Here is a 23707-nt window from a genome sequence, read left to right on the forward strand (position 1 = left end):
GAGAGAGAGAGAGAGAGAGAGAGAGAGAGAGAGAGAGAGAGAGAGAGAGCCCCAATTGCTATGCTCCAAGTGCGCAAACCATAAACGTGCCTTGTCTGCAACTGTAAATTGGCTGTTATAGGTTTATGGTAATATACATGTATAACCTTTATATGTAAATATCATAACTTAAAAGCCTTGGTGTTTTTTTGTGTTTATGTGGCCACAAAGATTAAGTTGATGGGACCTCAAGGAGGTTTAATTTTGCCTTTAATAATTAGCCACCTCTTGCCTTTAATATGAAGAGTGTTAAGATCAGTCGAATACAAGTAAGAAATGTTAAGATTAGTTCACACGTGCGTATGCAATTGATTTTAACATTTTTCAATAGCTAATGTTTCATGAAACCATCCAACTTGGTCTTCAAACAAGAATATCATGATTAGTTTGTGAATGCGTGGGCAACTGATTCTAGCCTTTTCCAACAACAAATGTTAGGAAAATCAACCAGTTGGTCTCTCTAAAGTTTTGAATTTGGAAATCCAAGCCCTCATTTATCTAACTCATAATTACGCTAGGAGGGAGATAGATAGGTATTTGGATCCTCTCTAGACCTCACAGTTTGGAGCCTAAAGATCATGGACTCCGGACTGTTCAAGAGAGAAAAAAGAGATATGGGCCCTTGGTTTGTGAGGTGAGTTAGCAGAGTGAGTTAATTAGGACTGTTGGATTCAATTTGAACGGTCTAGATTACCTGCTCCTTGTGTTCTGAACAATAAGATCCAGAAAAGTCATCTGTCCGATGGATAGATGATTATATGTCATGGTAGAAAGCTATGATGTATGAGATGCAACGCATAGAAGTGTTCACTTCTTGCTTGAAATGAGGAAACTTGTCTAAAAAGCTTAATCTAGGTAATACAAGAGAAGTTGGCTTCTTGCTTGGGAGGAGAGTAGTTGTGGATACCAAAGTCTCAACCCCCAAAACCTTCTAAACATCCCAATGAAGATATTCCCATTACCAATAGAGGTTAAAACTTTACTAATCTCCGTAAAGTGGCTTGTAACTCAAGTCGTCAAGAGATTTACCCCTTATACCGAGATCCAAAGTTCGACTCCTCGCTTTCTCAATATCGCTTGTAAATGCCAAGACTCATAGAGCAGACAAGTAGATAGAAAGAGAGAGTTTTGATTATTAGATTATTACTGCAAAAAAGCTCCCATGGAGCTCATGGATACAACAAATTTACAGAAAGTTAAAAGCTCTGTCAAACTGAAGAACACTAGTTACAAAAGACTTGCCTACAACGAAAACACAACCAGCAAAACCACCATAGGACTAAGACAGAGATCATTACATACAAGGGGGAGAGGAAAAAAAGAAAAAAAGAAAACGAAATAGGAACATGCTCATTTCGGTTTGGGGGAAGATCGGAATGTTGCTCTTGATGCCTCTCTCAAACCCTGCTGTTTTGGGGCAGCGGTAGAACACCGTCAAAAAAGTCACCAAAGTAGCCACGGGGTTCGTGAACTAGCCTTGAGATGATGTCCCTGAGGGTAATGACTCCTTCCAGATTCCCATCATCGTCCACAACATATACCCTGTGGATCTTTTTGGAGTCCAGCATCAAGATTAAATCCTTAACTGTGTCATCCCTTTTGCACGTAACCATGGTACTCAACGTTGGGTAGACTTCATGATGCTTGCTTTCAACTGCTGTCAGGAAGTTCTTCGCCGTGATGGATCTGTTAAGACATGTCAAAAAAGTGATCCAGATTTACATTGCAACTAAAAATTCTCAGGAAAATGTTGAACACTTTTCACTACGAACCTGTAATCATGGTAAATTTCTGGTGCAGTAAGCAAGAACTGGACATCTCTTAGGCTTATATTACCTACTGCCTTGCTACTGCCGTTTTCAATCACAGGTACCCCTCCAACCCTCTTTTTCCTCATCAGCTTAAACGCTTGCAGCACTGGTTCATCCTCGTACACCTGCAATAGAATATTAAGCATTCAAAGGCAAGCGTTAAGGGTAACTATGCATGAGAAAAATCCCCCAGTTCATCAAAAGATAATTTTATATGGGAACTGAGAAGAGATTTCACCTTGACAATGCGATTAGCAGTCATCATGGGAAGACCAAGCTCGGATAGTTTCTTGGTTCCCCAGCTCTCGAACCACTGAAGTCCAGCGCATTCCGCTAACATGTGAATCACAGCAGATTGTGTGATGATATTATCAATCTTTCCATCACCCAAATCAACGACAGGAACGCTCTTCATTTTGTACTTTGAAAGAAGCAAGAGCATGGCCAAAAACGAGTTGGAGCTCTGCAAAGCAAGAAACGGAGCCCAACGGAATGACCCCGAGATATCTCGAACCTGTATGCTAAAATGTTAATACATATATCATGGGAATGAATAATGCTTATGTTATTGAAGATGTCAACAGTATTGAATGACCTGTGTGTTCTTGTAAAACTCAGAAGAAGTCAAAGCCTCGAAAAAACTTCCTGAAGTTGCTGCGGCAAACTCAGAGCCGAAATCAAGTCCTGCAAGATCAAGACCTTTCAGTCCATTAGCGGCTGCTGCAATAGCAGTTGCACTAGATGGACTAGTCGGGGTCCTCGGGGATGGTGGTTCTGACTGCCAAGATTAGCACAATTATAATGTTTTCAGTTTCTCCACAATGTGATATAGCGAGTAGCTCCCGAGTCTATAGCTAAAAAGGAAAATACTTCGGCTCCTTAACATTGAAGGAGTCGTTCCTCCTTCCAAACAAATCACAGTTTGACATGTATGCATAACTTCTCTTTTTATGATTTGCAGGCAAGGAGGAATAACGCTAAGACAATGCATTTATAAACAACATAGTTAACGTTTTCAATGCATAAGGTTTGTTAACTTGCTAACCTGATGCAGGATCCACACGACAATTCCGGCAAACTCGACAATACCGATGTATCTGTCGATCCAGCTAGCGTCCTCAGGTGCATCGACATCCACCACCGGTGCACTAAGAATTTTGTGTTGGGACAGGATTTTAACAGCTTCTGCTAAACTGGTGTCTGACTTTATCTCAATCACTGAATCACAACAAATTTTCCAAAACATTGATCCAGCTTAAAGACAAACATCAAATGATTATAAAAAGCAAATTTTCAATCCCAAATTCAATCTTTCACTTTTTTTTCAACACCTCCTCAATTTATCAAATTCCAACAAAACTGATCCCTCCTTTTTATCTCTTAATTTTTGTTTAATTCTCCTAAAAACATTGATCTGGTTGGCTCCGTACCTCCTTACTTCCAACAAATATACAAAAATATCTCGCTAAATCTCAAAAGAAAAATTCGATCTCCACAAACTACGATTTGGTGATTTGTTTGCAACGAGAAACGACATGTAATGAGCCAAGTATTTTCCTGAATTTCTAATCAACTAATCATTTGATCTTCACAACATATCCACCTACTCAAATTTCTAACATGATCCCATGTTATTACATCTGTTAACTGTATAAGCATACATATATACATATATATATATATATTATATTTATGTTACATGTATGTATGTGTGGATGGATGGATGGATGTAAAAATGGTACCTTGATTCTCAGGAGCAGGAGGGAAAGCAGAAACAGGGACACCCTCAAAGCAAGCATTGAGCTTCTCAGTTGGACTCAGCTGTGGCTCCTGAACGTCCCACAAATCCTCTACCTGCATCCCCAGCTTCGCCTCTGGACTCCTCGGACTCCCTCCCTCCCCCATCGTCATCACCGCCGGCACACCCATCTTTCCTCTCAACACACCCAAAATTCCAACTCTCTCTCTTTGGAAACTGTGTTACTCAGAATCGGACAGACATAGGATCGCCCACTCCGACATCATTTAACTACAAAAACCAAAACACACACGTCACTCCTCTTTCCGTGAATGAACAATCCAGGCCGTTGGATTATCATCTTCCTTGTCAACGTTACTGGTTCGGACGCGTGGACGGTTGCGATGACGAAGGTGCATTGTTCGTGATGAAATCGTCGGTTCAATCATTACGTGCTGTATACGTCCGATTCGCTGAGATTACTTTAAGGACAAGTTCTTATCCGGTCTTCAATGCTGGCCATACTGGTGGGCGTCTCTATCGTGCGCTGGAGCGCGGTTTACTCACCCTGAGTTCGAGGATGAACCGGTGACGTGGACGTGAGACCGACACGTGGTTGTAGTTTACTAGATTGGCTTGCCACTTTGCTCAGTGTTACATGCGGTTCGGTCGTTGACCGTTGACGGTTACTAGCGAAACAGTGGCTGAGCGAGGCGGCCGGGCAATTTTATGGGCCGGGTCGGGGTACCTTATACCAGGCCCAATATTGACGTGTCCGATTGTGGGCTTCGAAAAGACTAAAACTATAGCGGTTTGGTTATTTTGGATTGGACAATACTGGCGTTGAGTCCAACCCATTCCATTAGTCTCATGATACAAAGCCACCGGCATTTCAAGTCAACTTTCTCTAATCCACCATCATAATTTTGTAGTAGGGGTTTAAAATGTGTCACCTCAGCATATAAATAGACTTTTTTTAACAAAATTCAAACTGAAGAACAACATTGATTTGCACTATCCATTTTTTGGGATGATAGTGATCGATATCAACTGACACATCTCGACCTGAAATGTCAATGTGTCTATCCGAATGTGATGAGCTGGCCAACACCTGAAGGGTGACAAAACCATAAAATATGATTTATGTGTAAAAGTGAGACTAAATTTAAATTTTAAATAAATAAATCAACATGCACAACACCCGATGAAAGTAGTCCAAAATTTAAAACTATTCTTGGGGTCATAGTCAGAAATGATTCAATTTCAAGAATTATTGAATCATTTTGATGATGTAGGTCAATTTCAAAAACCATTTAGAATAAAAACCTTATTTTAAATTTAACTAGCATATGGCCACACACTGTGTGTGTGAATAATTTCTCTTAATAAGTACATATTTTTTTTAATATAACATAATTACTGTTTTGTCATCCTTATGTAAATATTGTGTATAAAAAATGAGGGTAAAATTAGAAAAATAAGTATATGATTGTCATTTTCTCAAAAAAAAAAAGAGGGTCAAATAGGAAAAATAGGGATATGATTGTCATTTTGTCAAATGGTACAAAATTACTATTTTGGCCTCCTTTTGTCAATAGTGTGTATCAAAAGTGAGGGCAAAATAAGAAAAAAATGAGAAGACAAGGAGGGTTCTCTTAATAGTATGGGTCAATTTCAAAAACCATTTGAAATAAAAGCTTTATTTTAAATTTAACTAGCAAAGAGCACGCATTGTGTGTGTATGAATAATTTCTCTTAATAAGTACATTTTTTTTTTAAATTACCGTTTTATCATCCTTATGTAAATATTGTGTATCAAAAGTGAGGTAAAATTAGAAAAATAAATATATGATTGTCATTTTCTCAAAAAAAAAAAAAAAAAAAAAGGGTCAAATAGGAAAACTAAGGATATGATTGTCATTTTGTCAAAAGGTACAAAATTACTATTTTGCCTTCCTTTTGTCAATAGTGTTTATTAAAAGTGAGAGCAAAATAGGAAAAAAGGAGAAAAAAAATTGACAAGGAAGATTCTCTTAAAAAAGCTTATAGACCCACCCCCACAATCTTATTTCTTTACCCACCTTATATTTTCACCCCGCATAAAAAAAATTAAAAAATAAAAACACTATTTTCTCACCCACTAATATTCCTAAAATGTCCTTGCATTAATTTAACTTTTCACTAAAAATTAAAATAAATAAAAACTGAGAATAAGAAAGCCACCCACCCACCTGAGCTTGACACCACCATACCCAACTCATAAACAACCTCCTTAACTGCCAGCCGACCTTTTCTCTCTATGGAAATTTGGAGGATAAAACATTAACTAGCAACGACATCCTCGATGGAATTGTAATTGTTCACAGACTGACAATGATGATTTCAGTTGAATTGAGTTTGATTGAGATAGAGAAAGAAAAATGATTTGGGTTGCAGAAAAAAGAGGATCGTTGCAATCAGAAGTCAATTTGGTTTGGAAGTGGCTCTGGCTCGTGGTTTTGGGGTAGGCATAACACCACTATTCTCTTAATAGTATGGAAGTATAGATAAACATAAAGAAACAGCACAAAAAGGAAAATAGTCTCCGGAAGTCATTTCAGTTTTTTATTTTTATTTTCAGATATGGAAATTTAAAATATCTCAATTTCCTCCAAAAAAAAAACTGAGAATTACCGCCAAATTATTACTACAGTATCAGTGGGACCCAGGGGTCCCACCCCCATATAGCGAAACGGGAAGAGTAGTGGCATCAAATCAAACCAGACTCTCTCCGTCTCCCGCTATTTACCTTTTGTGTGTGTGAGTACTTTTTTGCCCAAGGGGTTGTTCACGCGCCACCATGGAGGCCTCTCCTTCTCAGCCGCCGTCCGATTCGAATCAAACGACTTCCGGCCCTTCCATGCTCCTCCAGAACCTCCCCTCCCGCGGCCTCTTCTCCTCCACCGTCCTCTTCTCCAATCCGGTTATCAATTTCTCTTCTTTCCTTTTGGGTTGCCGATATAATATTGAAAAAATCATCTGTTTTTCATCTTACACGGTTCCAATTAATCTGTGACTAAAACAAGCATTTGGGTTTTAGGGTTTTACAGTTAGGAAGTAAATTCAGAGTAAATACCTCGACTTTTTCTTTTTTCTTTTTTGAATTTTTTTAAGGTTGATTTGGGTTCAGACTGAATTGTATAATTTGCGTTTGTATGTAGTCGATTGTGAATAATCTTGGTGTAATTCTGTATCTTAGGAAGTAAAAGGTATTGGGTTTTGTTTTGATTGAGTTTATGACTACTGATTTTACCTGTGGACGATTTTCTATTTATTTATACAGATGTTCGGTTTTGCGTGTTATATAGACACACACACACACACATATAGCTTGTATGCATTTTGAAAGTACTGAATTGCTAATCGTATGTTTGCGAACTTGGAGCATTTATCTATTACCAAATATACATGTGAATGCTCTCTTCTTTTTTTTTTCTCAATTGCATTAAAATATGTTGCTGTGTTCATAGAATGGAGTTAGCGGCCTAGAATGCTTTATCGGAGAACAACAATGTACCAAGTTATTTGAATCAATACTTTATTGATCAAATGCTGGAAAGAGTATAAAGTCTAAAAAAATTGAAAATTATAGAGGTAATCATAATTTTCTGTATCTAGGTTTTGTTTTCTAATATGAGAAGTCAGTTAGATCAAGCTTACGAAATCAATTTTCTGTGATGCATTTCTTTGTGTGTTTCACTCATTTGGCTGGTTACAAGGAAAGTGCTTTTAGAAATTAATGTAAAGAACTACTTGGACCAATTATCTTGTCTGCTTCCTATCTGGTTCTTCCGCCACCTACCCTTCTCTCGATTTTGCTTACGTGATGCAGAACTTTTACAGGGCGGGGTGCGAGTTTATGTATGTACCCATGACACCTCACCCCCAGGTTTATACGTGCTTTTAAGTTTCTAAAATACCTTTATTTTGCTCATGCTAATGTTTTGTAGAATTTGTTAGTTTTGTATCCCATTCATTTTATTCCACTTCTGACTTTACAGCTTGATCTTGTTTATCCAGATGGTCAACTGATACAGACAAACCAACAGAACATATTGATTAGGTCACTTACACTTAAGAAACAGAAGGGAGATTCCAGTTCAAAGGATGTGAAAGGCGCCAGTGCAGCTGAAGGTTCTAAAAAGAGGTACGACATGAATTTTATTTATAAGATCCACATGTTTGTGTTTGAATGAACTAACTATTTTGAGGTTTTACTTTATGGGCATCCCTTGGTGCAGCGTTTTTGGGTGCTCGTATATATTTATCATTGTATTCAGTCTCTATTTGACCTGAAAAAAAGATTGTGTGCAGTTTCGTTTACCTGTTTTCGTTTATCATTTAGGCCTGCTGAAAGAGTTTTGGATAGCAAGCCTTCAGCTAAGAAAGCCATTAGTCAAACTAGTTCTCGACAAGGTAAGGCTCTATAGCTTTTATATTGCATTTGCTATCAGTCAGCCATAAGTCATCATCAAGTGTTTTGACTGAAAGAATTGTGTTGGATGAATTAGGTTCTCAGTTTTGAATAACTAGAACGTTTTGTTCGTGATAGTTTGTAAGGGTTTTAGTGTGCTGGTCCCTTGACATCTATCTCCTACGCTTAACTTTAATTTTTAAGTTTCTTAATTTTGTTAAGTTGTAAAGTCCCATCTTTGAATTGTATCACCTTTGTTGCTTGTTAAAGGGTACAAGTTTTCTCTTATATGTGAAATTGATGGCCAATTGCATAAATTTACAATTTCACATTGTGCAGTTTTGATTCCGAAGGTTCTGCCATCTTATTACTTCTACAATTTCCAAGTCATATATTTTAATTCAACTCTCTTGTTTTTGCCGACATCTCTGATTTTAATTATAGTATTTGAGAGATGTGTTTGTATTTGTAACTTCCATGTATAATGGGTGGAGCCATTCAGTCTTCACCGGAAGACCCAATGCTTTTTAAATTCGAGCAGTTTTTTTATAATCTATTGGATGCGTTCTATTCTTCTGAATTTCTCGTTAAATCAATTGTATTTTTATTTATAGCTTACAATTGCTTTAACGTGCAGAGGGATCAAGCAGTCAAGCATCATCTAGTAGGGACTTCAACGGGTTAACTGTAGAGAGGCTCCGCGCCCTTCTGAAGGCTAAGCGTCTTTCTGTAAAGGGAAAAAAGGTAGGTATGAAGACAATCTAATCTCAAGTCTAAGTATCTCTTTAGAGGACCTATTTACATGTTAACCGGAATGGGTTGTTTACGGCATTGTGGACCGTTGACACTTGAGGTCCAATAAAGCTTTATTATCAATTTTTTTGCGGAGATCAACCCTTTATTCATCCATGAAATGATGCGTGCAGGATGAATTGATTGCACGGCTGAAAAGTTCAAGTGGTTAAGAACGGTTCAGACAGCGGGGGCAACAACTGTGTTATCTGTACGTGTTTTCTAGGGGAAGGAAAGTAGTTTCATCCGTTTTGATGTAAGTTAGGAATGATGTAAGATGGAATTATCGAGAATTTGAATGACAACGACAAGTTCTAGGGACCATGAACCGCGTTTTGTATCATCTTGTTCGATAAATTGTATTTCGCTCTTTTAGCATTGCATTTTGTACTTCGCTCTTGTAGTGTTGTCCATCTTTAATGGAGTTTATACGGACAGATCTGGCTATAATGCTCAAGCTACTGCAAATGAGGAACTTGGATTAGAAATATTCCCAAAATTTTCAGAAAGGAGTGTGCAGTGGGTGCAGTTTTCTAATTGGAATATGCAGTTTTCTACACTCCCTTTCTTACGAATGGAGGGCGTGCTACTCGAATTTAGGATCTCTTTCAACGTTAAGAGAAGTACGTTGGGAGTTTTTCAATAGTACACATGTGTATTGGAATGCACTAATGTTTGAAAGATTAAATTGAAACTATCAAATCAAATTGTCTAATGCACCGATGCATTGCAGAATTGTCGATTAGTTGATACAATTCTGAACATTTAATCGACATTAGCTTGTTATTCGTGTAGACTAAACTTATGAATACTATTGTGGATTGAACTGGTGAATACTCTTTCATCCAACTATATATCACATTTGAGCCCTTTTCCGTACCCCTAGCTTAACTTAAAGTGGAAATATATCGTTTGTAATAATAAAAAAACTTATAAATAAGAAAAACGAGGAAAAAAAAATATATATATATATACACACACAAACTTGATATGTACTTATTAAAAGAAGGTTCGTGCTTTTATAAAAAGTGTGGTCCAACAACTTGGGTCTACGAAAGTTGTTGGTACAAGTAGCTAAAAACCCACGTGCAAATTTGAGACTGCGTTTGTAACCTGGGCGGCGCACGTTTCGGCATCAGTTTGGTACATTTATTTCCGACAGGAGTATCTAACTTGTTGAAGGCTTCAAGATTTAAAACTGGTTTGGATGTTTCCAACAAGGCCTACTTTGCGAGCACCCCACCATTTAGACTCAGAGGGCCTGTCCAAATTGCGGGGATTACACGGCGCCGTATTGATGATGGGGGAAATGATTGGGTGGTGCACCGGTCTCTTCTTGGAAGGAGATAGCATCTCTCTGATTGGAATGGAGAGATAAAGGTGACAGCACGTGTCAATACCTCTATGGGGAGAAATGATCTGGTGTCAATGTCTCTATGGGGGAGAAAAGGGACATCTTCTAAGCAAGTTTCCCACGAAACAAAATTGGGAGCTTTTGGTTCACATGGTAAGCATATTTGATTGTTCTCCATTATTTTTGTGCCGTGAGGTATGAGATGGGAAATCATTTTCGTACGTACGTGAAAGGGGATTCAGGTGCAAAATTTCACAGAAAAAACGGTTTGGTTGAGTTTAATTTAAGTTTGAAAACAATCGAACTAATATTAACATTACGATTCGATTTGATTTAGTTTAGGTTGTAATTTGAAAGAAAAAAAAAACCCTATTCGGTAACGAAAAATCAAAATGAATGATATAATTGATTTGGTTCACTTTTGGCTAGATCTGATTGATTTTATTCAATTCAGGAAAGAGTATGGAAGAGAAGGAGAGGGGGAGAAAATAAGAGATGCAGAAAAAAATATAAAATAAAAAAGCCGAATGCGCCAATGTGATGACTGGTTCAACAAGACCCAAGTCTTAACCAAAATTGAACTTTTGAATTTTTACGACTCAATTCACCGAGAAAGGATCCTCGCCATATTCTCTTTGTGAGGATCTCGGGAATCCTCCAATCACATATGTTCATCGTATATCGTGTGGTCAGTTTTTGTCAGATACTGTTTACATTCAATTTTAAATAAAAAAAATTACAATGATTTCTGACTGCACGATGTACAATGAACGGATGTGATTGGAGGATCCGGCGAGGATCCTCCTAGCAGTTCACCCACTTTCATTAGTTTGTCAGTTCAGATACTTACTCATACTATGAATTGAATTTTTTTGCATGTTTACTTAGAGAATACTGCTTGCAGTCATTTTATTGAGATGAGCTCATTCTTCCACGTGCAAATAACAAATATTCACCATAACAATATTATAATCAGAACAATTCAATGTCTTAATCTTCATTTGCAACTCATCCTTACAAAATGTCCATTCGAAATGAAGATCGTTTTGGCATCCAAATGTATCAAATAAGTCTAATACATTTATAAATAATTAACGCAAGATCAACATTCTTTAGAGATGATTGTTTTTTTTTTTTTTTAACAAATGATATTATCTATACTAAGGAAGAGGGGATGAACTTAGTCTTATAATAGACTATCAATAATATGATTCAATCAATTGTTTATTAAATATTATTTTCTTGGAAGTAGAAGCATCATCCTGATTGGAATGGAGAGATAAAGGTGACAACACATGTCAATATCTCTATGAGAGAAAATATCTGGTGTCAATATCTCTGTGGGGAGAAATGGAACTAATATTAATATTAGTTTAAATGTGAGGAATGGAGAGATAAAGGTGACAACACGATTTGGTTGAGTTTAGTTTAAGTTTGAAAACAATCGAACTAATATTAACATTACGATTCAATTTGATTGTTGTAATTTGAGAAAAAAAAAAAAAAAAAAAAAACCTTATTCATTGATACCATATTCAGTAACGAAAAATCAAAATGAATGATATAATTGATTTGGTTCACTTTTGGCTAGATCTGATTGATTTTATTCAAATCAGGAAAGAGTACGGAAGAGAAGGAGAGAGGGAAAAAAATAAGAGATGCAGAAAGAGATATAAAATAAAAAAGCCGAATGCGCCAATGTGACGACTGGTTCAACAAGACCCAAGTCTTAACCAAAATTGAACTTTTGAATTTTTATAGATCAGTTCACCGAGAGAGAATCCTCCAATCATATCCGTTCAACGTACATCGTGCGGTCAGTTGTTGTTAGGTACTGTTTATATTCAATTTTAAATTAAAAAATATTACAATGATTTTTTACTGCACGATGTACGATGAATGGATGTGATTGGAGGATCCAGTGAGGATCCTCCCGGCAGTTCACCCACTTTCATTAGTTTGTCGGTTCAGATACCTACTCATACTATGAATTGAATTTTTTTGCATGTTTACTTAGAGAATACTGCTTGCAGTCATTTTTTTGAGATGAACTCATTCTTCCACGTGCAAATAACAAATATTCACTATAACAATATTATAATCAGAACCATTCAATGTCTTAATCTTCATTTACAACTCATCCTTACAAAATATCCATTTGAAATGAAGATCGTTTTGGCATCCAAATGTATCAAATAAGTCTAATACATTTATAAATAATTAACGCAAGATCAACATTATTTAGAGATGATTTTTTTTTTTTAATAAACGATATTATCTATACTAAGGGGGAGAGGGTGAACTTAACCTCACAATAGGCTAGCAATAATGTGATTCAATCAATTGTTTATTAAATATTATTTTCTCTATTCTTAATTTAAATTCTATAGAGACCGATTTTATTATGTGAATTCAACTGCTTTAATTGGTTTATGAGGAGTTTCTTCTAGCATGATCTAAGATTATTCATTTACTTCAAATATTTGACTTTCTTTTTATCAATTTACACATATATATACATTTAAACCGTGTAAGTTGCGCGTAGCATGTCTTAATTCAAAAAATACCTTATGCGCGCGTGCATGGAGGCTAGTTCTAATCTAATTTGAAAAATCAATTAGTTGTTGTAGCCAAAGAAAACATTAATTCTTTGGTTGTCGGTTGATTATCTTTTTCTTGTGCGGACTTCAATTGAAAACAGAAAGCTTGATCAGTCGTTTTTAAAAGCAACAAAAACACTCGACGCAAGCTCCAAAACACTTTTAACTAATTAACAAATGGCACCAGCAAATACAGTTGAATTTGAACTCTCATTATTTATTCAAAAACAAGATTTGCACTACCTAATTTTCCATGGACAATTTTTGCTTGATGTTGTCATACATGACAGAAATCAATTTCGAATCTCACTGTTCAGAGCCTAAGAGCCAAGTAATCCAGAACATTCAAATTAAATCTGATGATCATTATTAACTCATCCTATTTGCCGACCTTACACAAATTAAGAGGTTTGATTTCTATTTCATATAAATCAAGAGTTCAGATTCTTTGATTCTTAAGCTCCAGATACTAAAGTCCGAATAGAATCCAAATTCAATCGGACATTTGATTATGGGATCCAATGGGGATAAGGTAGGTCTGAAAAATGGATGGCTTTTATATTTCTAATTCTTCTCCAACTGGAAAGTGCTAGTTCCACTTGGGGAAAGAAAAAACGTGCTAAATACTTTCCACGTGGTTTTTTTCTTAATATTTCGGCACAGAATAAAGCCATGTTCAATTTCATTTTGTAAATTGGATTTGTTATTTATACATGAAGTCAAAAGAAAAAAGGTTAAAAATTGCGCCTCCATTTAGGGTTTGATTGAAAATTCCAATTTGACATCTGTGTTTGAAAGGTGGAGACTCATTATTTTTTTAATATTATTTTTTAAAATACAATAAAATACCAAAGCAGCTAACCCTACATACTAACAAAGGTCAAAAAACCAGAGCTCCTAGTTAACCCTGTCTAACCATCAGAGAGAGGGTCGAAGACCCATTTCTAATTATATCGATATTGTCTCTAACTTATTAATTAACGTATGCACAGTATAATATGTATGAAGTTTTATCAAAAGATCTCAGTATCAGTTGAATTACGATTAAGGTATTTAAACTTTTATTCTCTGTCTCTACCTGACGTGGCATATTTCAACGAACTCTACGTATTATTAATATAATCATCTCGTGTTCGAAAGGTGATTAATTACTATATGTATCTCTCTCTCTCACTGCCTATGAGGCAGAACAGCTGTGATATATATAATGCTAAAACTTGAGGCAGTCAAGAAGAGAAGGCAACCATGCACGATTAGTTAGTAACCATTCCTACTATTAGCTTCATTATCCGCTCATAGTAAAGTCATGCACCTAATTTGCAGGACAAGCAAATATGGGCGTAGCTACAAGCTTACGATTATTAGAGCAAGTGTACTGCCCTCAAGTTTGAATTTCATTTACAATAGTTAGATTCATTTAAAGTAAAATATCATTTCTATAAAACAATTCCAAAACAATGCTTAGGTCTTGACTAATCAAATGGCGCAGACTATGACTCCCCAATAAAAAAAATTGTGGGAGGTTCCGAGTTCGATGCTCCAAGCTAGTGAGTTTGCTTGATTGTGGCCACAGGCAAGGTGAAATTCCCCATAGCCTTTCCTGACCCCAAAAAAAATGAATAATCGTGGTTTGCCACCAGTTGTCTCCATTTTTTTAAAGAATAATAAAAAATAAAAAAAACCTTCTCATCTTTATAATTTTATATGGCTCAATGATATTATTACGTATATGTACAATATTTTGACCAAGCTTACTGAAGAAGTAATAAACGAGCACTTTGCAGTGTACTATGAGTTAACATAGCACATGGTGTTATTATTCTACTCAAATTATAACACGTAAATTTATTTTTTATTAATATATCTACAAATATGACATATCAAACCCTATTGTCCATTCTTAAATTATACTAGGCGGAATAATACATATATGTACCCAGCACATCCATCTAACTAATACAAAGAGTGACACGAGAAACCTTTCAACTGAATAAATTAAATGAGAATTAAAAAAATAATAATAATAATAAGTGTGTAGACAAAGAAAAAAATGTACATAAATCACTTCTTTAATGTATGTTAATAAATTCTAAATTCTATTTCCTAATAGATTTTAACAATGCCAAAACATATATATAATCTTTATGTTTAAACGAAAATATCACAATTTGCACTTGGAATTTCTTTATGAGTAATGTTAAATAGACTAAACTATAAATTAAATTTACAAACTAAATAATGTGCGACTAATAAAAAATAAGCACGTTAATCAACATTTAAGTAATAATCTAATCATCAGCTTTCATGTCATTTAGTTTTTTCAAAATTTAGTCTACAAAGTAAGTCTCCATAGCATTACCCATTCGTTTTATTGCAACACTTTTTTTTTATGTGATTTAATATAATATAACAATTATTTTATAATTCGGGTCTCGTGACTCTCGTGATCTCATGATATTCTTATATAATTTTTCATTTTCTTTTGAACTTATGCCGGTTGTTAATTAAAAAAAAAAAAAAAAAAAGGACAGTATGAATAACGAGTTATACCAACAACATTATTTTTTTTAGACGACTAATTAATTTTGTTGCACATTTTATGCAAGTAGAGTAGGGACGGATTCAATATCTCTAGATGATGTAGACCCTAGCTACCTTTGAGTGGAGACCTCACAAATTTACAAACAATTTATATATCAACAAAATTTTGAAGTCCATAGCTTCGCATATAGTGTATATAATACTCCCTCTTACCCTCTCATCTTTCATCCTCAAAAACTCTCCATTTGCAAACCGAAATTTTCTCTTCAAAGGCAGCCATGTTTGTAGCTCTCCTTTTACCTTGGTCCCTTTTGTTCCTCCTCTATGTCTTCTTCACCACCATCCAGAAATATCAAACAAAACTACCGAAACCACCATTGAGTTCTACCTATGGGCCTCCTTCCTACCCCATAATTGGCTGCTTTATCTCTTTCTGCAAGAACCAACACAACCTCCTAGACTGGTACACCAGTCTCCTCTCAGCCTCACCGTCACAGACTATAGTTGTGCACAGGATAGGTGCACGACGCATTGTTGTGACGGCAAACCCATCCAACGTGGAGCACATTCTCAAAACAAACTTTGTAAACTTCCCCAAGGGAAAACCCCTAACTGACTTCCTCGGGGACCTTCTGGGCTGCGGCATATTCAACGTGGATGGCGACTTGTGGTCCACGCAGCGGAAGCTCGCGAGCCATGAGTTCAGCACAAAGTCCCTGAGGGAGTTTGTTGTGAAGACTCTTGAGGAAGAAGTCGAGGGCCGACTTATTCCGCTGCTGGAAGAAGCTGCAGAGAGCCAAAGGGTTTTGGATATGCAGGAAATACTGAAGATGTTCGCCTTTGACACTGTGTGTAAGGTTTCATTGGGCACCGACCCATTTTGTTTGGATTTGAACCGACCCGTGCCTCCCCTTGTGAAAGCTTTTGATTGTGCTGCTGAGATAAGTGCCAGAAGGGCTACAGCTCCTTTGTATTTGATGTGGAAGATGAAGCGTGCTTTGAGCATTGGGTCCGAAAAGAAGCTCAGGGAAGCAGTGAAACTCGTTCATGGCTCTGTTCATGGTATGAAATTTCAATAACTTCCCGATTTTATTTTGGTTTACACTGAAACATTAATTGTCCATAACTGGTTAAGATTTGGTTTATATTTGGCAATATGGAGGATAAAATTTTGATTAATATAATTGATATTAGTCGATACTATTCACGTTAATTTGTTCATATCAACAAGACACTGAAAATACTTAAGATTGAATCTCTTTTCGTAAATTAAAGTAGCGTAAAATATTCTCTTGGGAAGAAAATTACTGACAATCTACTGTAAATAAAGTACGGGTATTTTAGTTTTTGTAAACAAAATTCGGGTATTTTATTTGATATTTTTGTATATATTTTCATACCCGGACATTTCCGTCGTCATCGGTGCTTAATACTGTGATTTGATTGATTTGTTGCAGAAATAATCCAAAACAAAAAGAAGATTCTTCAAAGAGATGAAGGAAAGAGAATTGAAAGCCACGACATATTGTCACGGTTGTTACTAGCACGACACGGGGAGGAAGTGGTGAGAGACATGGTGATAAGTTTCATACTTGCCGGACGTGACACCACCTCAGCAGCCATGACTTGGCTCTTCTGGTTGCTCAGCAAGCATCCTGACATAACCCACAAGATTGTGAACGAAGTCGAAAATGTCGTCGTACAAAACAATGGTACGGAAAAACTAGGGTTTGATGATTTGCAAAAAATGAGGTTTCTGAGGGCTAGTTTGTGTGAGACTATGAGGCTCTACCCACCAGTCCCATGGGATTCCAAGCATGCTGAGGTGGACACTGTCTTGCCAGATGGGACTTGGGTTGGGAAGGGAGATAGGGTTACTTATTTTCCATATGGGATGGGGAGGATGGAGGAGCTGTGGGGAAAAGACCGGTTTGAGTTTAACCCGGACAGGTGGTTTGACATTGAACCGGGTTGTGATGGTGATAGGGTTTTGAAATTTGTGAGTCCATACAAGTTCCCGGTTTTTCAGGCCGGTCCAAGGGTTTGTCTTGGGAAGGAGATGGCTTTTATTCAGATGAAGTATGTGATGGCTTCGGTGTTGAGGCGGTTTGAGATCAGACCGGTTTGTGGGGAGGACCGGCCGGCTTTTGTTCCCCTCTTGACGGCTCATATGGCAGGTGGGTTGAAGGTGTTGGTTCGAAAAAGAAGTTAGCTAGATTGGCAAACTCTATGCTTGAAAAGGCATTGCATTCATTAAGAATATGCACGTTTCTTTGCTTCTTGTGTAGCTATGATAAATTTGTTGAAATGCAAAAATGTCTTTAGAAATATGGCAATTATAATTCAGGGTAAAAGTTGTTTAACCAGACATCCTTATTTATAACGAGTTTAACCCACTTATTTAGTTCCAACAGAGAATTCAAGTTCATCTCGTCCGATTTAAATAAAACATCCCTTGCTTTATTTAAATCCAATCGTGTTACAATTAGTAGATCAAGTTTAAATGGCTTATCATTTGAATTTTCGTAAAATCTCATAATCGGGCGGACTTACAAGGTTAACCTGAGTTTTAACCCACTTATTTAATTCACATTCAACATTCAAGTTAACCTCGATTTAAGCCGATCCAAATAAATTAATGTAATTAATAGTTTCGAATCATTCTCCCCATTTTAATAATAATATTAAAAAGATCGGATCCAAATAAATTCAACCCAAATGCAAAACCTCGCTCAAATCGATCGGGTTGCCTGAAGACCCGTACAAATGTACATCAATTTGATTTGGTTCATATATTAAGAAGCTGTTATTTTCACTTTAAAATATCTTGCACTCTATCCGGTAAAAGGAATACAGTTGGGAAACGTGACTCCAAAACTAGGGTTCCATGTTAGTGTAGTCTAGCAGACTATACTGCATCTAAAGTTGGTAAGTTTTTTCCCAAAAGCAGAAGAGCTCAGGACATGAAATGTGATATTTATCGCTACAATACAATAGACTTTACTGGTTTTAGACGAATACAGAGTTGTAATTAGGTTTCACTTTTACCTCAGAAATTGGTAAAAGTTAACGTGCAAACTACAAACACCCCACACCAAAGTTTTGTTGAAGTTCCAAATCCATATTTACTCATTTGTAGCAAGCAGATAACTTAGAGCCTATGTGGAATCTTACGCAGAGTTACAATATTATTGCTTGCTCGATATATATAATATATGTTGACAGAATTCATCACCTGCCTGGACAATTAATGCCAATGAACAAGTGGAGTCACGCATCTATATTTCCGAACTTTTTAAAATTTATTGTTTTTGAAGTTGAGTGATTAATAGTCGTTGATTGAATACATAAGTGATTCATACGAATTCTAGTAGATTTCACATTTATAGTCAAACAATACAAAGTTGTGTACGTGCCACTTTATTCTTGTCGATTGTGTGCATGACAGTAGATTCTTTTCGTTTTTGTTGGGGTGGGGGGTGAACAATTAGTAGTTGGTTCCGTTCTTGTACAGAAAAATATATAGCTTCCACTGAACCTTCGTTTGAAATGTGCATGACATGTTTGTGGTGACTGATGACTAAAACAATGTCAAACATGAGGTGGGATCAATATCTATAGTAGTCAAACAGTCAAACATGAGGTGGGATGATCAATATCTATGGTTGGAAGACTACAAAGTTTTTGCTTTCACTCAATAAAATATAATCATGTTTGGGTTAGATTCTTATAGGATTAAAGAAACTTTCGGACAACAAAAAAAAACTTTTGACCGCAATTGGCTGAAAAAACTTAAACTTGCTTCTAGATCATAAAAGCGTTTCTTGAAAGAAAGAGGAAGAAAGACACATGCCAAATGCTTCTCAGCCATCTCCCCACAGCCCCTTCTAAGTAAGCACTTGAATTTTTCATAAAAAAGTTTCAACGTATTTCTAATAAAATGAAAGTTATATATTTTTCTTCCAACAGGGTATCGTATCAGATTTTGACCGATGGAAATTTCAAAGAAATTTGAATTTTATATAGTGTTATGGGTGTGAAGTCCCTGCGGTGGTCTGCTGTTTCAAAGATGAAAGAACTGTGAAACCAAATTATCTCCTGCATCAAATTTTGGCAGGCCAAAGCATCCAATTTAAGTTCCCAAAATGCAAATATGAAATTATATATGCATGCGGAAGCTATTTGAGGTAGAGTAACAAGCCAAGGGAAAAATTAATTAATTAATTAATTTATAAGAAATTACAATGTGAAAGAAAAGAAAAACAAATAAAAGTCAAACAAGACTAATCAAACTCTCAGATGGGTTTTCTTCAAAGCTCTTCACAATCACCTTCTGTACAATATCTCTACAAATGGAGCTTCAAAATTCAAGGCCTGCTGTAATATTATGATCATCATTTGGTATATAGAAATTTCCAAATATATATGTTTTAGATAATTACCAATTAACTACCACATATAAAATAATTTATTATGAAGTATATATCTTTTATAAATATAAATTAACTAAACAAGCTAGCTAGATAAATATGTGTTTATCTGGAAATGGGAGTTCTTCAAAAAACTTGAAAGATCATCGCTTCTTGTGTAAAGGGTTCGATCCCGTCGGAGCGCTTCGCTTGGGTAAAGGGTGTCCAACAAAAAATGGATACCCTAAGAGGGACTAAAATAATCAAGTTTTACTTTGGACAGTTTGACTGACAGGCTAGAGTGGGAAATATCAAATATGATAAAAAACTAAAAGACAAAAAGAAACCCTAAGAAGAGGAACTCAAAGTTCCTTTGGACAGTCTGACTGACAGACTAGGACGGGAAATATCAAGTATGATAAATTAAAGGGCAAAAGAATTTCGTATTTTTATAAGAAGTGTCACACAAATGACTTTAGTGTAAGTACAAGTAATTGAAACCTACATGCATAATTGACACTGCCGTTTCGTAGCCCGGACGGCGCCCGTGTTGGATTCAGTTTCGTACTTTTATTTCCGATCAGAGTATCTAACTTGTTAGAAGCTTCAAGTTTTAAAACTGGTTTGATGCTTAGAGCAAGGCCAACTTTGTGGAAGAGCCTACTCTGTTTAGGGCCTGTCCAAATTGCGGGAATTACACGGCGCCGTATGGATGTTGAGGGAAAATGAGTGGATGATGTAACTTCAATGATTGGTCACTTCTTCGAAGGAAAAGCATCTCTGCTTGGAGAGATGAGGGTGACAACACGTGTCAATATCTCCACGGGGACAAAAAAGGAACGTAATCTAAGCTAGTTTCCCACCAAACAAAATTGAGAGCTTTTGGTTCACAAGATAAGCATATTTCCCATTATTTTTGTGCCATGAGATAGGGAATGATTTTCATACATGTAAAGAGATTCACGTGCAAAATTTTACGTAAAAATCGATTCAGTTTAATTTGGTTTAAGTTTAAAAATAATATGATAACAACACGATTTGATTTGATTTGATTTGATTTGATTTGAGTTACGATTTGGTAAAAGGTCAATTCATTAATATCATATTCAGTTCTTTGATATAAGCAAGTCCCGTTCACATCATCACAAAACAAAAATCAAACTGATTGATATAAATTGGTTTGGTTCACTCTTGGCCTGATGTGATTGATTTTATTCAATTCAGGGAAGAATTAGGGAAAGAAGAAGAGGGGGAGAGATGAATAGATGCAGAAAGAGAGAAAAGAAAAAACTGAATGCGCTAATGTGCGGACTAGTTCAACCAAACTAGTTCAATAAGACCCAAAACAGTCTCAACCAAAATTGAACTTTTCAAATTTTTTCGTCTCACTTTAGCCACTTTCATCAGTTTTCTAGTTCAAATACCCACTCTTACTATGAATCAAGATTTAATGCATGTTTACTTCATGTTGACATTATTTTGAGAATATGACTTGCATTCCTTTTTTTTGGGGGTGAGCTCATTCCCCCACTTACAAATTATATATCTTTACTGTAGAAATATTATAATCAGAACATTCAATGTCTTGATCTTCATTTGAAACTCATCATTAAACAAAACAAAAAAAAAAAAGAAGAAGAAGAAGAAGAATAAATCATTCGTAATGGAGATCGTTTTGTCATCCATATGTATCAAATATGTGAATGGTTCATCATCGATATATACTTGGTACCTACACCTTGATTTATTTAATATATTTGAATAATTAAACGATCTCCATTAAGAATGATTTTTGTATAAATGATCTTCAAATGAAGATTAAGACATTGAAAGATTCTAATTATAAAATTTCTAAGATGAAAATACATTATTTGCAAGTGAAAAAATGAACTCATCTCCCAATGAAAAATGCAAGTGATATTCTCATTTTTACTCCTCTCTTTCCTTGAGTTTTTTTAATACACATATATTAGAATTATTCTAATTCATGACTTTCTCACAATAGTAATACATGCAAAATCTTAAAGTACTGCACTATATATGTGATCCAATACTTAAAAAGCCAAGAATCAGGGTGATTAAGAAGGGTAATTAATCTCAAGCAAAATCAATTAGTTGTAGGAAAAGAAAACATCCTATGGTTGTCGGTTGATTATCTTTTTCTTGTGCCCACTTCAAATGAAAACAGGAAGCTTAACAAGTCGTTTTTTAAAAGCACCAAAAACACTTGCCGCAAGCAAGCTCCAAAAACTAAATCAGGTCCGTATTTCACACATTATGTTCTGAGTTTGATTCCTGCTTTTGGTGAATCACACGATATGATCAAGAGAAGACTAAAATACCTCTGTAAGCCTTTTCGATCTGCAAAATAAAGATTGACGTATCGAAACCACCAACTGATTTTTTTTTATTTAAATAAACAAGACGTAGCGAAATCACCAACTGATTTTTTTTATTTTTTTAAAAACAACGACACGAGCAAATACAATTGAATTTGAACTGTCATTGCTCATTCAAACACAAGATTTTCTGTACATATTTTTCCATGGAAAGTATTTGTTTGATGTAGTCATATCCAACTGCAAGTGCTAGTTCCACTTGGGGAGACAAAAAACGTGCTTAATACTTTCCACGTGGTTTTTCTAATATTTCGGCACAGAATAAAGCCATGTTTAATTTCATTTTGAAATTTAAAAAAACTACGCCTCCATTTAGGGTTTGATTGAAAATTCCAATCTGACATCTATGTTTGAAAGGTGGAGACTCAATGTTTTTTTGATATTATTCGATAATAATATTATTGTAAATGAAATACCAATGCTTTTACCCTACATATTAAGGTCAAAAAACTACACTACAAAAAATATGGGCACTGCGCACAATAAATTATATGTGCTTTTTGAGGCCAAAGAGCACCAACATATGTGCCCATAGACCAATAGCAACAATGCATCAACTATATTTGTATATGTGCCCTCTATGGGCGTTACCTTTGATTAGAGGGCACGATATGACTATTGGTGCTCAAAGGGTTGAGCACAGATAAGGGTTTTTTTGTGCCCTGTTCTGACACCTGTGTCAGATGACACTTCAAATTCATGTTAGCACAATTTTGTAATTGTGCCCTATGAGTTAAATATAAAAAATAAAAAAAATAAAAAAAACATCATCGTAACACCTTACAACCTGAAACAAACATTTGAAAACACCAAATCGGAATAGGAAAATATTGCTCAATTTCTCTTCTTGACAGATCAGACTCAACCATGTAATCAACACTATAAATTAAAGAAAAAAACATGGCAACGATTTCAAACGTATATTCTTCCTTTCAGCCATTCCTCCTTCGGTGGAGGCGTCTGTGCTCCACATGCCATCCCCAGCAATACCACGCACAGCTCCACGCGTGCTATTATGACCGCCTCCTGCAACTACACCAGGGGTTTTAGAATCCGTTTTGGGTCCAAAAAAAAATCATTTTCAACAATTCAAAAGCCCAAAAAGAGCTACAAAGGTAAGGATTCAAAATATACCTTCCTCAGGGCCATTGGGCGGTTAGTGATAGCCTAAAATCAGCTTGAAACTTGCGGCCTCACCGGAAATTTGGGGAATTTCTCCCGAGTTGAAACTGCATCCAACCTTAAACAAATTAGGTGTGCAGTGCATGAAAACGTCTCTAAACAACCTAAAGAACCTAACTATGGTGTTTTCGAGACTCACCTATACTAGATTCGATGGAAAATCTCGCCGGGAAGTCAGGCCGTGACGGAGCTCGTCACTTCACCGAGTTGATTTTGGTTTCAAAAAAGCAAAGAGTAAAGGGAGTCCGTGGTGACGAGAGGAAGAAAGCTGGTGGTTGCCTCGCCAGAGAACGGCAGTTCCCCCGCCGTGTGTCAAGGAAGAATCCGACAGGGAGAGAGAGGAGAGAGAGAGTGGCCGTGTGGTGTTTGGGTGGTGGCAAGGTTCGCCG

General features: G+C 36.1%; 3 protein-coding genes across 4 annotated transcripts; 2 read left to right on the forward strand and 1 right to left on the reverse strand.

Moving 5' to 3' along the window:
* Positions 1 to 1148: 1148 nt before the first annotated feature.
* Positions 1149 to 3856, reverse strand: LOC137710796 (SNF1-related protein kinase regulatory subunit gamma-1-like). Its single transcript, XM_068449926.1, has 6 exons — positions 3593 to 3856; positions 2896 to 3068; positions 2446 to 2628; positions 2089 to 2364; positions 1812 to 1975; positions 1149 to 1725 (listed from the first exon to the last, which is right to left on the reverse strand). Exons 1-6 carry the CDS (start codon positions 3777 to 3779, stop codon positions 1437 to 1439), a joined length of 1272 nt encoding a protein of 423 aa, XP_068306027.1. The 5' UTR covers positions 3780 to 3856; the 3' UTR covers positions 1149 to 1436.
* A 2504-nt stretch (positions 3857 to 6360) lies between these two features.
* On the forward strand, positions 6361 to 9323 carry LOC137711420 (protein LOWER TEMPERATURE 1-like). Of its 2 annotated transcripts, none has more exons than XM_068450659.1 (6): positions 6361 to 6550; positions 7471 to 7516; positions 7648 to 7774; positions 7973 to 8043; positions 8679 to 8789; positions 8968 to 9323. In XM_068450659.1, the coding sequence occupies exons 1-6, from the start codon at positions 6428 to 6430 to the stop codon at positions 8970 to 8972; spliced, it is 483 nt and encodes a 160-aa protein (XP_068306760.1). In that variant the 5' UTR covers positions 6361 to 6427; the 3' UTR covers positions 8973 to 9323. The 2 variants fall into 2 exon arrangements, with proteins under 2 accessions (XP_068306760.1, XP_068306759.1); XM_068450658.1 differs by having other exon boundaries at positions 8679 to 8785.
* Positions 9324 to 15606: 6283 nt separating this feature from the next.
* Positions 15607 to 17670, forward strand: LOC137709851 (cytochrome P450 94B3-like). Its single transcript, XM_068448832.1, has 2 exons — positions 15607 to 16390; positions 16786 to 17670. Exons 1-2 carry the CDS (start codon positions 15607 to 15609, stop codon positions 17538 to 17540), a joined length of 1539 nt encoding a protein of 512 aa, XP_068304933.1. The 3' UTR covers positions 17541 to 17670.
* The last annotated feature ends 6037 nt before the right edge of the window (positions 17671 to 23707 follow it).

This window comes from Pyrus communis, chromosome 12 (genome assembly GCF_963583255.1).
Source record: "Pyrus communis chromosome 12, drPyrComm1.1, whole genome shotgun sequence".
Lineage (NCBI taxonomy): Eukaryota > Viridiplantae > Streptophyta > Magnoliopsida > Rosales > Rosaceae > Pyrus > Pyrus communis.

Excerpts from the sequence above, each read along its gene's own strand:
- LOC137710796 (XM_068449926.1), bottom strand. The coding sequence starts at position 3,779 with ATGGGTGTGCCGGCGGTGATGACGATGGGGGAGGGAGGGAGTCCGAGG. Across the intron at positions 2,629-2,895 it reads TCGTGTGGATCCTGCATCAG|TCAGAACCACCATCCCCGAG; the intron begins GTTAGCAAGTTA and ends TAATCTTGGCAG. Across the intron at positions 2,365-2,445 it reads AGTTTTACAAGAACACACAG|GTTCGAGATATCTCGGGGTC; the intron begins GTCATTCAATAC and ends TTTAGCATACAG.
- LOC137711420 (XM_068450658.1), top strand. The coding sequence starts at position 6,428 with ATGGAGGCCTCTCCTTCTCAGCCGCCGTCCGATTCGAATCAAACGACT. Across the intron at positions 7,517-7,647 it reads CCATGACACCTCACCCCCAG|ATGGTCAACTGATACAGACA; the intron begins GTTTATACGTGC and ends TTGTTTATCCAG. Across the intron at positions 8,786-8,967 it reads TTTCTGTAAAGGGAAAAAAG|GATGAATTGATTGCACGGCT; the intron begins GTAGGTATGAAG and ends TGATGCGTGCAG.
- LOC137709851 (XM_068448832.1), top strand. The coding sequence starts at position 15,607 with ATGTTTGTAGCTCTCCTTTTACCTTGGTCCCTTTTGTTCCTCCTCTAT. Across the intron at positions 16,391-16,785 it reads CGTTCATGGCTCTGTTCATG|AAATAATCCAAAACAAAAAG; the intron begins GTATGAAATTTC and ends GATTTGTTGCAG.